The sequence below is a fragment of the Labeo rohita genome, chromosome 1 (assembly GCF_022985175.1).
Source record: "Labeo rohita strain BAU-BD-2019 chromosome 1, IGBB_LRoh.1.0, whole genome shotgun sequence".
Taxonomy (NCBI): domain Eukaryota; kingdom Metazoa; phylum Chordata; class Actinopteri; order Cypriniformes; family Cyprinidae; genus Labeo; species Labeo rohita.
The window spans coordinates 15512075-15528480 of record NC_066869.1 but is presented as its reverse complement, the minus strand read 5'-3'; the positions used below and the strand labels follow the sequence as shown (position 1 = coordinate 15528480).

Genomic DNA, 16406 nt, shown 5'->3' with positions numbered 1-16406 from the left:
ATGTACTTTAAATTGTAATAATATTACAATTTAATAATTTATTAACATTAAACATTCAAATTTAAGAAAAAAAAAATTTGCCCCCCAAAAATATTTATATGTATAAAAGTAATAACTGAACGTGAAATATAGATAAAAATGAATTCTGGTACTATTATGACTCATCAAAACAATGTATATATATTTTATTTACAAAAAAATAGTTTGTTTTTCTTTTATTGCAAGATAATAACTGGATGTGGTGTGGTGTAGGTGAGGATTCATTATTATTAGTAGTATTATCATTTAATAAAATATTTAAAAATAGATAGTAACTAATTATCTATTAAAGAATTATTATATAAGGTATAATAACTCATCAAAAACCCTTTTTATTTATTAATTTATTTGTTTATTCATTCGTTCATTCATTCATTCATTCATTCATTCATTTATTCATTTATTCATTATATATATATATATATATATATATGTATGTATATATATGTATATATATATATGTATATTTCAATATAATGATTATGACTTATCAAAAATGCCTTGAAAGACAATTTAGGCCAATGGCATTAAATAAATAAATTCATTCATTAATTCAGTCAGTCAGTCATTATATGTTTTTTTTCAATGTAATGAATTTGACTCATCAAAAAACCTGTGAAAGACCATTTTAGCCAATGTCCTTATTTAATTTAATTTAATTTAATTTAATTTTATTTTATTTTTTTTTATTTTTTTTATTTTTTTTTTTTCAATTTACTGATTATTGACTTATCAAAAAACTTTTTAGCCAATGTAAATTCATTAATTCAGTCAGACATGATATATTTTTATGTAATAATTATGACTCATCTAAAAACTTTTGAAAGACAATTTTAGCCAATGTCCTTAAATTTATTTCTGTTTTTATTTATCTATTTTTCAATATATTTTCAGTATCAAAAAAATCCTTGAAAGCCTATTTAGCTATTGTCCTTGCATGAATGAATGAATGAATAAATAAATGAATTTATTTTAATTAAAAAACCCTGAAAGACAATTTTAGCCAGTGTCCTTGAATTTATTTATTTTTATTCCTTCATTCATTCAATATACAAAAATATTTTTTCAAGTACGATTATGACTCATCTTAAAAGACAATTTAAGCCAATGTAAATTCATTAATTTATTCAGTCAGACATTATATATTTTTATGTAATAATTATGACAATAATTATGACAATAATTAAGACAAATTTAGCCAATGTCCTTAAATTTATTTCTTTTTTATTTATTTATCTATTTTTCAATATAATCATCAAAAAAAAATCCTTGAAAGACATTTTAGCCATTGTCCTTGAATGAACGAATTAATTAATTTCAATAAAAAAAAAAAAAAAACTGAAAGACAATTTTAGCCAGTGTCCTTGAATTTATTTTTTTTTATTCCTTCATTGGTTCATTATACAAAAATATTTTTTTCAAGTAAATGATTATGACTTATCTGAAAAACCTTGAAAGACAATTTTAGCCAGTGTCCTTGAATTAATACATAATGTAAAAAAAAATATACCATTTTTTAGGTAATAACTGGACGTAAGGTATAGATGAGGATTCATTATGCTATTACTATGACTCATCAAAAAAACCCTTGAAAAGTCTCAATGCGAAAGGCAATTTTCGCCAGCGTCTTTGCATACCCAAGTCGATCTGGAATTGCATGAAGTTTTAAAGTAAAAGTACAATTTAAATCAAGTATTAATCTTCAAGACGGTGCTTTGGGAACATCAATGTAAAATGAGGCAGCTGATAGTATGTCTATTTATAGTCCTGCAAATGTTCATGCTTTAAGGGCAAATATCTCTTTTAATGAAATATATTACTGTCACACTCACTTTATTCACGTTGTGAATCTGCTGCTGCTGAATCACTCCGAGAAATGACAGCTAGTGCTGCTGCCGGTCACTAACATTCACAAAACTATGTTACTGTACTGTATAATACCATAGCTCTGTGCCTTAAAAAATGATATTAGCATGGTACCATGACCAAAAACATAACACTTTCTCTAAACCATTCAAAAATGAAGTGCGTGCTGAATGAATACAGCAGTGAATGCGCTTTGTGTTTCTCTAGACAACAGCAGATTTCACATCCACAAACGCAGCGTGTGCGAGTCACTAAGCGTGTCGTCCCGTTCCCTCAGACCACAGAGTCTTGGCCTGAAACGGGTCCGTTTGCGGACAAACGGCCGTCGGTCTGTCACATTCCCCTCTGCCAAAGCCAACAGAAGCCACCAGGCCGAGTGTCTGCTTTGGAGGCCTTCATGTTTTATGTGTGTAATTAATGAATTACATCTGCTGCCGTCAGTGTGCAATCTGTGACACAGAGATTGTTTCTGCCACAGTGGAATAGCGCCAATCAGCCGCCTTCATTGCTTAATTCTCTCCGCCGCCTCTCTTCACCTCCTTGATTAGCGGTGCGACGGCCGGCGCGTGATCACACGCTGAATCAGACGCCGCTGTTGCTGATTGAAATCTCCAGCCCTCAGACACTGTTTGTGTGGGTGCTCATTGATGTTGCGTTAGATTTGTGTACAGCACTACAAGCACACCATCTAGGGCTGAGATTTCGGTCAAAATTACAGTTCCAAAAATCAAATCAAATGTTTATTTATTTAATTAGACATATCATATTTACCAAACAGCAATTGTACAGGAATTAATTCAAAATGTATTTTATTTTATTTTTAAATGTTTTAGAACTGCATAGTAATTTATTTTATTTATTTTATTTTTGCAACTGCAAAACTTTTTTTTTTTTTTTATGATATTTTATTCATTTTTAGAACTGTCATTTTAACCAAACAAAAGCTGTAACTGTGGATTCAAAATCTGTTAGAACTATATATTTGACTTATTATTATTATTTTTTAGATATAATTAAAAATGTTTTAGAACTACAGAGTTGATATTTTTATTTTATTTTATTTTATTTTATTTTTTAGAACTATCAGTTTAACCAAACAGTTTATTTTATTTTTTTAGAACTATCATTTTATCAAACAAAAGTTGTTACTGTGGATTCAAAATCTGTTAGAACTATATCTTATTTTATTTTATTTACATATTATTAGAATGTTTTAGAATGGAATAGTTGATGTTTATTTTATTTTATTTATTTTATTTCATTTTGCAACTGTAAAAATATTTTATTTTATTTTATTTTATTTTATTTTATTTTATTTTATTTTATTTTATTTTATTTTATTTTTTAGAGCTATCAGTTTAACCAAACAGTTTACAAAATATAACTTTATTTATTTATTTACTGATTTATTTATGTATGTATTTATGTATCATGTTAACCAAACAGTAATTTTAAAGAAATTTCTTTCTTTCTATTTATTTCTATTTAAGTTATTTATTTTATTATTTATGTGTAAATGTATGTATTATTCCTTTAAATTAGTAGATGTAAACATGATATTTATTTATTTTCATTTTAATGTACTAATATAATAGTATAGAGTAAAATGGTGCATGTCGATGAAACTAAAGTAATCTTATTTTTTTATGTTATTTTTAGAGCTATTTTTATTTTATTTTTAATTTTAGTTTAATTGTAATTTATATGTATATATATATTTTTTTTTTTTTTTTAGAGCAAACTGCACTATTATTTATACTATTATTTCTCTTCATTAATAGATGTAAGAATGATATTTAATCATTTAGCAATATAATAGTTTATAGTAAAATGGTGCATATAAATGAAAATCAAGCAAAATTAACATAAGTTGCAGTCAGGTTTTAATGTGTGTTTTCTGTGTGGCGGAGAGGGGAACGACTTTTGGATGCAGCAGAGAAAGTCTGGGTACTTGAGGTCTGAAACCCTGGATAAATGTCAGAAGAGCTCTAAGTGCCGGAGTGTGCTGTCGCTGTAGCGCACGTCTGAGAATGAACGGCTGGATCCATTTCCTGCTCTCAGGAATGCGTGTTTTGGTAATGACACTGAACATTGAGATCCTGACGCGTGATGAGCTATCACTCACACGCTGACAATGAGAAATTGTCCCGCAGGAATGCCACCTCGCTGCCAGGAGCTCAACGTGAGAAGAACGCGTAGCCGACCGGGCTTGTTAAAATGCCATCGAGTGTAAAAATAGCTCTTAAAGCTGCATTAAAAAATACTGCCATTTCAGACAGGTGAGAATCCAAACAGAAGAGACGTGGAGAAGTTCACTGATGGAGAATTTGATGAATCGTGGGATGTGATCATCATATCTAAAACAACGAGAAAAGGTCATGGCGGCGCTGATGTGGTGAACTGCAAACGTCCCGTCCGCTGATATTAAAGTAACAGCAGCGTCTGTTCAATTGGCCCTGAAATATGAGGACGCGAGGAGTAAAGCTTACTGGGGACGAAGGGCAAATTACATTGAACAGATAAGCAAGGCCTAACTGGGCTGTGAAAGTGTTTTTATTAAGCAATGGCACAGCTATACACACCCCAGAAGTGCAAATAGGGTCAGAAAAACAGTATTAGATGGATAGATAGATAGACAGATAGATAGATAGATAGTTAGATAGATAGATAGATAGATAGATAGATAGATAGATAGATAGATAGATAGATAGATAGATAGATAGATAGATAGATAGTTAGATAGATAGATAGATAGATAGATAGATAGATAGATAGATAGATAGTTAGATAGATAGATAGATAGATAGATAGATAGATAGATAGATAGATGCACTAAGCTATATAGTTCTAAAACACTTTTTAATCAGCTTAGTTAAATTATTTTATTTTTTAGAGATTAAAATATTTATAATTTTGCGATTAAATATTTTCAGATTGTTTGATTGTTAATTTTAAGTCAATGAGAATGATATTTGTCACATATGAAGTTATTAAAAGTGCATGCATAATTATGAAATAAATAATGAATAATTATAAAATAAACTTGGCTATATTATTATTATTATTATTAAGTTATTAAAGCTATTATATATGTGTGTGTGTGTGTGTGTGTGTGTGTGTATATTTTTAATATATACATATATATATATAATGTCATATTAATTGTAAATTAATTATTAAATTAAACATTTAAAATAGTTGTAGATGGACGTGTCAGTTACCTTATGCTGTCAATTGTTATACACAGTTATTACCAACAAGAATTTCTAAATAATATAAAATAGATAATATATAATATATTTATGTGTGTGTGTATATATATATATATATATATATATATGAACTGTTTATTTATTTATAGAGCTATCATGTTAACCAAACAACAATATATATATATAAATATATAAATATATGTGTGTGTGTGTATATATATATAATTTTTTTTTTCCACATTGTTTGTTAATTTTAAGGCAATGAGAAAGATATTTGTGACATGAAGTTATTGAAACTGCAATGCATAATTATTAAATAAATAATTAATAAAACTTTGCTATATATAATAAGAATTATATTTATTATTATTCTGAAATTATGAATTTATTAAAGCTATTATATATATATATATATATATATATATATATATATATATATCAATTATATTATTATATATGTTATTATAATTATATTATATTATACATTTTGCAATGTAATAATAATAATTAGTATTAATATTATTAATATTGTTATTAAGTTATTAAAGCTATTATATATATTGAATTTATTGTTATTATACTTGTATACCTGTCAATTGTTTTATATATATATATATATATATATATATATATATATATATTTTTTTTTTTTTTTTTTTTTTTTTTTTAATAGATATAATTATTAATGATTTGTAAAGTTTAAATAGTTTTAGATGGCAAAAGTCTTTGCTGTCAATTATTATACATTTTTATTACTAACAAGCGTCATATTTCTTAAGCTTTGATAATAAAATTCAGTCACTAATAGTGCTAAGGACTTTCACTTTTATTGGTCTCATTTTGGTTTCATTTATAAATAAATTTGACATTAAAATTTCTCAGATCAAGTTTGTCATGATTTATTCATGAGACTCACAATGTGTGAAATCAGACTTTTGGACGTCGCCTACTTTGAGAGTTTCTCCAAACGTACAAAAATATACATATGTACAGGTACCTACGAATATGAATGAGACCGTCCTGCTCTTTGTTTTTCTAGCAGTCTTTTCAATATTCGCATGACTCTGAAGATTAATTGAATCATATGTTGTTGTTGTTGTTGTTTCAGAAGAAGTGGCGTGTCTTTTGTGTCTCTAATTCTTCTTGCTCTTTCTTTCACGTCTGTATCGACGGTGCCATCGCTGTTGGCTCTTGTCTGCTTATTAGTTTTCTGATGCGTGTCTCGTCCCGTCCCTTTAATCTTCGTCACACACTCTTATGCTGCGCTGCAGTTTAATGAAATGTTGCTTATTAAACGCTGGCTTATCAAACCCGCTCTTTTCTCTGTGTCTCTGCAGACGGAGCAGTTTGTTCACGCTCTGAAGGATGAGTTAGTGAAGAGCGCTCTCCTGGCGCTGCACGCCGCCCGTCCCGGATACGTCAGCAAGAGTCAGAGCTCTGCACCGTCCAGCCCGGCCGGGCCGCGCCCCGGCGCCGCAGAGGAGCCACACGGCGTCTGCAACAATGTGGACGGATCTAAGACGCCGCAGAAAGAAAGCAAAGTGTCTCCCGTCCGCTCCGACTCCATCCCGCACCACAAAGAGTACGACGAGGAGGAATGGGCAAGTGCTTTCACTTCTCGATATTGGGTTTTTTCCCCAATATGCTGATGTTTGTCAACTCATTTTGGTGCAAAGCCAACAGTGTTGGGAAGAGTTACTTTTAAAAGTAATGCTCTACAATACTCCATTACTCTGTAAATCAAAATAACTAATTATGTTACTTAATGACTTTTTATGGAAAGTAATGCATTACGTTACTTTCGTGTTACTTTTTGTCACCCAAGCTTGGCTTGCCTATTTTATTAAAAAAACAAAACAAAAGTTATATTTTTGTCAACTGTAAAGGCCCTTTCACACTAAAAGTGGAAAGAATAAGCCTCAGGCTGAAGGAAGTGCCTCTGCACTTACGCCCGATTTCTCTCAACACAGGGACAGGAAACGTGTCAGTGAATAAATGGAAAAAAAAGTTATTTGCTTTACTTGCTTGAAAAAAAAATCCTGCTTTCAAAGTGATGTTACTTTACTAGTTACTTGGAAAAAAGTAATCCGATTACATAAATGATTACTTTTTTCTTTACTTTTTTTTTAAAATAAGTCAATGGAAGCCCATTTCTGTCACTGAATAAAAAATAAAACAAAAGGTAATTGTGACTTTCTGTCTTACAGTTTTTACTTGTTTTTTCGCAATTACAATTTTTTCTCATGATTTAGATTTTTTTTCTCAGAATTGTGAGTTTATATATTGCATTTCTAACATTATAACATGCAATTGCGAGTTTATGTTAAAAAATTGTGAAAAAGTCAGACTAATAAACTACAGTTGGGAGTTTATATCACGCAATTCTGAGAAATAAAGTCAGAATTGTGGGATATAAACTTACAATAGCGAGTTATAAAGTCAGAATTGCAAAACTGCATCTCACAATTATGAGAAATAGTCAAAATTGCATGATATAAACTCACAATTCTGACTTTTTTCTCAGAATTGCAAGTTTATATTCTCAGTTATATTCGCTGTTAACTTCATAAGTTTCATAATTCTGAGAAAAAGGTTAGAATTGCATGAAAATTCGGACTAATAAACTATATATCACGCAATTTTGACTTTTTCCCACAATTGTGAATTTATATCACGCAATTCTGAGAAAAAAGTCAGAATTGTGAGTTTATGTCTTGCAGTTCTAACTTTATAACATGCATTTGCGAGTATGTCTCAAAATTGTGAAAAAAAAAATGAATTGCATGAAAAAGTCAGACTTATAAACTACATATCATGCAATTCTGACTTTTTCTTGCAATTAGGAGTTTATATCACACAATTCTGAGAAATAAAGTCAGAGATGCATGATATAAACTCACAATTCTGACCTTTTTTCACAGAATTGTGGGATATAAACTCACAATAGCGAGTTACAGTCAGAATGCGTCTCACAATTCTGAGAAATAAAGTCAAAATTGCATGATATAAACTCACAATTCTGACTGTTTCTCAGAATTGCAAGTTTATATTCTCAATTATATTAGCTTTTATAACTTCATAACATGCAGTTGTGAGTTTATACCTCACAATTCTGAGAAAAAGGTCAGAATTGCATGAAAAAGTCAGACTAATAATCTATATATCACGCAATTCTGACTTTTTTCCCACAATTGTGAGTTTATATCACGCAATTCTCAGAAATAACGCCAGAATTGCATGATATGAACTCAAATTCTGACGCAATTTTTTATGAACTTTAAACGCTAAATAACTTTATAACATGCAGTTGCGAGTTTATATCATAGAATTCTGAGAAAAAGTCAGAATTGCATGAAAAAGTCAGATTAATAAACTGTATATGTGACCTTGAAGTCATAAGGGTCAATTTTTTGAAATTGAGACTTCGTGGAACATGATCTTTATTTAATATCCTAATGATTTTTGGCATAAAAAAAAATCAATAATTTTGACCCATACAATCAATTGTTGGCTATTGCTACAAATATACCCCTGCTACTTAAGACTGGTTTTGTGGTCCAGGGTCACACATCATGCAATTCTGACTCGCAATTGCGAGTTTATATCACGCAGTTCTGAGAAAAAAGTCAGAACTGTGAAATAAGAAGTTGCAATAACCTTTTTTTAATTTTTTTTATTCAGTGGCAAAAATGGGCTTCCATACCCTCCTGTGCAGATATTATAAACAAATTATTTTTTAATTTTGGTCAGTTTTCAGCATATCTATAATGGCAGTACATTGAGGGCTTTAAAAATAACTCTAATAAAATATATTTTTTTAGACAGATTCAGTTATAACCTTAACATTTGAGATGCATGAAAAATTAAAACAGAATGTACTCTAAAATTGGCTCAAAATGTCAAAACATGTTTGATATCCTCCTACTGGATGCAAGTGTAGTGTAAAGCTAAAAATGTGTCAACTAGGGATGTGCGATAATGACAACGAAAATGATATCTCGATATTTTCTGGCACTTTGTCTAGAATGATAATTAGACAGTATTTTGCTTTATGTCCTATTGTGCTGGTTCTTTGGCTGTTACCAATCAAATTAAATCAGGATCCACCAAATTTGTTTGCAATGCAGAGGTGGAACAGAATCGGCATTTAGATGCATTTACACAGCCATGAATGCATTTAACCTGTAGTTACAAATGCATAATTATTGTTTTGATGTTTAAAAAATTTAATATTGATATTTAAAATGTATTGGGGGGGAAAAGAGGAAAATATACTTTAACTATAAAGCTAAATCGCCAGTAGGTGGCAGGAAATCACTACATGAGTGAGTCACTGAGTCATACTTTAAACGTCTGATTGTTTTAGTAACTAAACACCTTGTGTGTTGCTCAGAGATGCAAAACAGCTCTGCTGTGACTTTGTTTGGAACTACTTTCATTGCCAAAATACAGCAAAAACAAGAACTGTTGTGTCTAAAATGTAAGGCACTTAATATTCAGCTGTTTGAAGAATCAGTTTATGACCCATTGATTATCAATATTCAATTTTTGAAAAACATTAATTTAATATTTAATAATTTTTATGCATTTGTTATAAGCAGTATATTAGAAGTTAGGTAGTATGCTACACTTTTAGAAAAGTGTAAAATAGGGCACAATGTACTGTTTATTTGAAGGAATTTTCTGTTGATTTTTTTTTTACAGATTTTACCTGAATTTAAAAATTACTAGTACCTTTTCCATTTTTCTACATATTTTTATCTGATCAGCAAGTGTAGGTACAAACTTATAACAGTGTGTTATTATCGTAAATGAACAAATATTATTGAACAATTGCAACTAGCAACTTAATTTACGTGAAATGTGTACTGCTAGATATGTTTGATTTCCTCTGTTTGTGTAATTTAGAGGGAAAATGTGTGCTTTTTATACATTTAATTTAAATATATAATTACGCATTATTATTAATGAATTGTAAAGTTTAAATAGTTTTAGATAGTCAGCTACCTAAAAGTCTTTGCTGTCAATTATACATTTTTTTTTTTTATTAACAAAAATCATATTTCTTAAGCTTTGATAATTAACTTCAGTCACAAATAGTGCTAAGGACTTTCACTTTTATTAGTCTCATCTTGATTTCATTTATAAATAAACTTGACATTAAAGTTTCTCAGATCAAGTTTATTATGATTTATTCATGAGACAATGTGTGAAATCAGACTTTTGGACATCGCCTACTTTGAGAGTTTCTCCAAACGTACAAAAATATACATATGTACAAGTACCTGCGAATATAAATGAGACCGTCCTGCTCTTTATTTTTCTAGCAGTCTTTTCAATATTCGCATGACTCTGAAGATTAATTGAATCATATGTTGTTGTTGTTGTTGTTGTTGTTGTTGTTTTTCAGAAGAAGCGGCGTGTCTTGTTTGTCTTTTTTGTCCTTTTTGTTCAGGTTTTACCTGAATTTAAAAATTACTAGTACCTTTTCCATTTTTCTACATATTTTTAACTGATCAACAAATGTAGGTACAAACTAATAACAATGTGTTATTATCATAAGTGAACAAACATTATTGAACAATTGCAACTAGCAACTTAATTCAACAAACAAATAACAATGTGTTATTAACATAAATGAACAAATATTATTTATTATTAATAATTCTTGTGATTTGTGTACTTCTAGACATGTTTGATTTCCTCTATTTGTGTAATTTGGAGGGAAAATGTGTGCTTTTTTGTCATTGGAGTCACAGTTGCTAAAAGTTGCCAAAAAAATTTAAAACAGCTAAATTTGTTGCTGCTTTTCGAAGAAAAAGTTGCTGGAGTAGTCTTAAATGTTGCTAAATCTATCAACAAAATTGCTAAGTTGGCAACACTGGCTTTGACTTTCAGCAACAAGCTTTCTCCGAGCCAAAATCTGGGAAAAGTTGTGTAGTGTATTCCAGCCTTTAGTTGTTCAGCCTCCCCGCTATGCAAGCCTGTTTCTGCCACTGAATAAAAAACTTAATTGTGACTTTTTTCTCACAGTTTGGACTTTTTTCTCTCAGTTGCAAGTTCATCCTACCATTCTGACTTTGTAACTCATAGTTATGAGTTTATATCTCGCAATTCTGAGAAAAGCAGTCTGAATCGCAAGATATAAACTCAAAACTGTGAGTTATAAAGTCAGAATTGTAGGATATAAACACAATTCTGAGAAAAAAATCTGACTTTTTTCTCGCATTTGCGAGTTTATATCTTGCAATTCTGCCTGCTTTTCTCTGAATTGTGAAATACAAACGCACAGTTGTTTGCTGTGAAATCAGAAGTGCAAGATAAAAATGCACAATTATCTTTTTACATTTTTTATTTAGTGGCGGAAACGGGCTTCCATACTCTGTACATGTGCTGCCTGTGTCTGCAGCTCTTCAGAGTCCGACAGTGCTTGAGCTCAGACTTATTTGATAGGATCTTGAGAGGTTCAGTCATTCCACAGCACCAGAGGCGAGACAGGGATCAGGTTAGCAACCGAGCCGGTGACATCTGCATTGTACCGCTATGTTAGTGGAAAGCTTTCCCACACAAACTGAAGGATGGCCACAAACTCAAATCACATATAGAGTGTGTTGTGTTTGTTTAGTCAGTGGTGCTGTGAAACGTGGATTTGAAGATGTGGTGTCTGCCTCTTGTAATTGCCTTCAAGAGTGTGTGTGTGTGTCATAACTGTGGCTAACAGGAGAGGATTAGAGGCCAAGATAAGACGAGCATCTCTAATCAATGGCAGAATAACTTGCGTGCCCTTGAGCGCCGCTCACAGGAGGGAAAGAGAAACCCTGCGTGAAGTTTGCTCTGTATTAAGATGATGAATTTTCCTAATATTAATAGCGGAAGTATGCTGTCATTTTTCCTGTCAGGATGTTTTATGCTCATATTGTTTTATTTCTGTCAGCCAATTTGCATAAATGTAGTAGGAGTAACCTGTAAGTGCTTAATTATAAATTATGAGAAGTCGTTTTATTGGTTCTCTCTCCATAAAAAAGTACAATAAAATAGAAAGAGCAAACACACACTCTATTTTGAGTATATTTTACTTTTGAGGTCTCAAATGTATGCATTTGTTTTCCTCTTTTGGTTGTAAGAGCATCTTATCTTTTGGATCTCTAGATTATATTTCTGAGCAAAAAAAGTTTTTTTGTGGTGACTAAGAGCAGCATATTAAACCTGAGCTGAAGTTGAACTGTGTCTGACAGTTGGAGTGGTTGCGGTCTGCGGTGTGTGTGTGTGTGTGTGTGCCGCTTTCTGCAGTGGTTTTAATGAGATCAGGAGCCGTATTACAGAAACATCCTTAGTAACCGTGCCGAATTTCAATTAGGAACTGTAAACGTTCTGTTGAACTCGTCTAGATGTTAATTTAAGATTTAAGATAGGAAGTTTCTGTAATAAGGGCCCAGAAGCCAAAAAGAGGTGGTCGGAAACATGTCATCTTTTGGATGCGGAAGAAACTTGTGGAAAAGAGTCGAGCACAGCTACAGAAACTACGTCTAAATGATCCTAAAAATATATAGTAACCCTTCATAGCTAATCTGTTCAGTATTAACATTTTTTTACATATATGTGTTTGTGAATATTGTGTATATGTGTATATGAATATTTTACTGTTACATATTTATATTAAATATGTAAGATTAATACATTTATATGACCTGTCACACATATATAATAGTTATAAAATAGTATAAAATATTAATAAACAATATTTTTTTATTTAAAAAATGTAAAATATATATAATTTAATACAAATAATTAATAGCAATAACCAAAAATACATTGTTATTATCAATTTTATTTTCTTCATTTGGACAACTTTAAAGGCGATTTTCTCAATATTTTGATTTTTTTGCACCCTCAGATACCAGATTGTCACATTGTTTCAAATCTCATTTTCAAAAAAAATTTCCCCTTATGACTGGTTTTGTAGTCCAGGGTCACATTTGTTTTTTGTTTTTTTTTTACAGTTTACCTTTCACACATTTATAGTTTAGATTTTTTAAATTAAATTTCTAATTTTTTTTTATACAATAAAATAAATTAAAATTTTCTACTATTTTTTATATATTATACTTTTTACATCTACAAAAGTTTACATACACCTTGCAGAATCTGCAAGATGTTAATTATTTTGCCAAAATATGAGGGATCATACAAAATGCATGTTATTTTTGTTATTTAGTACTGACCTGAATAAGATATTTCACATAAAAGATGTTTACATATAGTCCACTTATAGTCCTTAATGCGTTGTTTTTCCTTCTGGAGCATCAGTGAGTGTTTGAACCTTCTGTAATAGTTGCATATGAGTCTCTCAGTTGTCCTCAGTGTGAAAAGATGGATCTCAAAATCATACAGTCATTGTTTGAAAGGGTTCAAATACACAAAAATGCTGAAAAAACAAAAAAAAAATGTGGGACCTGAAGGATTTTTCTGAAGAACAGCAGGCAGTTTAACTGTTCAGGACAAACAAGGGACTCATGAACAACTATCACTAAACAAAAAAACAAAATACAGCTGTGGATCATTCAGGTAACAACACAGTATTAAGAGTCAAGTGTATGAAAACGTTTGAACGGGATCAGTTTTATAAATTCAACTATTATTTTCTCTTGTGGACTATATGTAAATGTCTTTTATGTGAAATATCTTATTCAGGTCAGTACTAAATAAAAAACAACATGCATTTGGTATGATCCCTCTTATTTTGGTAACATTTTGCAGATTCTGAAAATCTGATTCTGTAAACTTTTGACTTCAACTGTAGATATGTTTATATTATGCATATGCTATTATGCTATATTACTATATTATTACTATATGAGCCTGCTTTCTAGACCACACACACACTGCAGAGCTTTGGGAGTGACAGGCACATTAAATGAGATCAAATCTCATAAAATATTATTGTTCCATGTTTGTACTGAGTACAAAAATGGCACACCCATTGCTGATCATTTAGCAAATAAACTCATATTTACACTACATGTCAGGTAGGATATCTAATGTTTGCTTTGGCTCTTCTAGGACAGGGTCTGGGCCAGTGTGGCGAAGAGTTTGAATTGCGTCATCGCTCTGGTGGATAAACTACAGGAACAAGACAACAACAACCAGGAATCAGCACCAGGCCACACGTTGGCTGACGTCATCACCTCACACAGTCCCGGTACGTCCCTGACCAATGACAAACTCAACCTACAATGATTAGAAATGCTCAAACAATCAATCACAACTCATGACTTCAGCCGGAGTGAACCAGCAAATGAATAAATGCTAAAGTAATACGTCAAATATTCCAAATAGCTGCTTGAATGATTAATTAACTGCCTAAAGGGGATTCCATTTCCTTTTAAGGAGCATAAGGAGCATGAGAAGCATGAACAATGGGCAAATAAACAAGTATCATTTCAATATCATGCTTTTCTAAATTAATTATAATGTTGCTCTGGATTGCTTATGAACATGGCTGTTTTTGCTCCACATAATGAGGTTTTAAAATTGCATTTGAATTATCATTTGAATTTTTGAACACTTTATTTGAAGCCTTTATATAAGTATTTTAATGCATTAATTATGCCTTGCATGCACCACAGTGTATATTTGTATAAGTACACATTAAAAAAATAAAATGCATTAAAACACAAGACAAACAATCTGTTTTAGATGTAACAAGGAATCTAATAATGAATTTAATAATGCATTTTAATTCCTCTATATGCATTATACATAAAGGCTTTAAGTTTGACCTAATTTTGTTATTTTGTGCAGAAAAATATGAAGATATGTCGTAATTTTGTTCCTCGTAGTTTTAATAATAATATTTCAAAAAGACAACAAGAAAAGCTTCTAATGCAAATTATCCACTCGAGATGTTCTCTGTGAGAATTTTTCACTGCATGCTCACTGGTTGTACTTTTTTCATGGTTTAAAAACAACCCACGCCTTTTTTCGAGCACATGTCACATCTGCCAGTTAAGAGATGAATATTAGCACCATCCATGGATCTTCTGTCAGACAGGAATAGTTAAAGGAAGCTTCTGACACTCAGTGCTATTAAAGTGTGAAACAAACTGTACAGCTGATGACAAGCAGTGCAAGAGCACAAAACTGCAGTGTTTTTAATGCAGCCAATGTTGCCACCGCTTGGACATTTTGTGAAACTACATGTTGAGAGTCTGCCTGTTGCAGTTCACAATATAACCAATTTACTGAAAGGCAATGATGTTTTTTTATGCTCATATTACACTTTACATACAAGTTGGAATTCATAGCAAACAGGCAAAGCCTTTAGGTCATGTTAAAGCAATTGGATACTGATTATTTATGATAGATTTTGTAAATGCAGTGCGCTTTGTTCGTATTTTTTCATTGCAGCAGTTTCATAGCTTTCATGTAGCAAAAGCACTCAATCATTTGTTAAGAAGAATGCAAATGTCAGCTAATGTTTTCTCACACAAGATTGCATGCTTGCAAGATCTCTGTCAGAAGTATTTACATTTTGTGCAACAATGTCAACATTACACGTATTATGTAAAACATTATTGTGCCTGTGCAAATACTTCACATGACACGTGAAATCAGCCATCATTCAAAAGCATGATGAAATGATGTTGGACCGGTTTAAGGTTGATGTCTCGTGTCATGCACACGAAAAATAAGGAAATTAAATAAGGAGGGCAATTCTTGTAATAGTGTAAGTACACCCTGGGTGGAAACCAAGTTATTGCACTTGAATGTTATTTGTAATGTAAAATGGGGTCACGGAAAAAAGTCACTCCATGCAAATGAGGATAATACTGCCAAAAATCTGATGACTAATGCAAACATTCATACGCAGAGCTTGTTGCAAAACAGAAGCGCATGAAAGGAGAGAGGCAGATCCAGAGTGTAGATTAAAGATTTTAGTGATCTCCTCATGCACAAATTGCAAGAATAACAAGCTAGTGCCTGTGAAATTTCAACAGGGCAGTTTTGTCTGACATTTAGAATTGGTTTTTATGAAGAAAATGTCAGGTGCCTGAACATGTTAGCAGGCTTTATTAAATATGTTAACAGTGATTAGTGAAATTATACAGTTTTACTTCAAAGTATAAAATTGTAGAAATGGATAATGAATCATTTCTGTGATTAGTGATGTGGTTAAAAATAAAACATAAAAAAAAATCAAAGTATTAAATCATTAAATCAAATTATCAACTGGTTTGTTTTTAACACTCTCATGAATTCAGGAATGAAGTGGCTGCTTTTACTGAATCA

The 16406-nt window shown here is 31.0% G+C and overlaps 1 protein-coding gene across 9 annotated transcripts in view; it reads left to right on the top strand.

Annotated features, from left to right (window-relative positions):
* The window catches only part of inpp4b (inositol polyphosphate-4-phosphatase type II B), a 192064-nt gene that overhangs the window by 149533 nt on the left and 26125 nt on the right, over window positions 1-16406 (top strand). For all 9 annotated transcript variants that reach the window (XM_051107142.1, XM_051107168.1, XM_051107183.1 and 6 more), the window contains 2 exons: window positions 6455-6718; window positions 14178-14316. In XM_051107142.1, the coding sequence (XP_050963099.1) occupies window positions 6455-6718; window positions 14178-14316 (403 nt within the window). The remainder of the gene's footprint in view (window positions 1-6454; window positions 6719-14177; window positions 14317-16406) is intronic.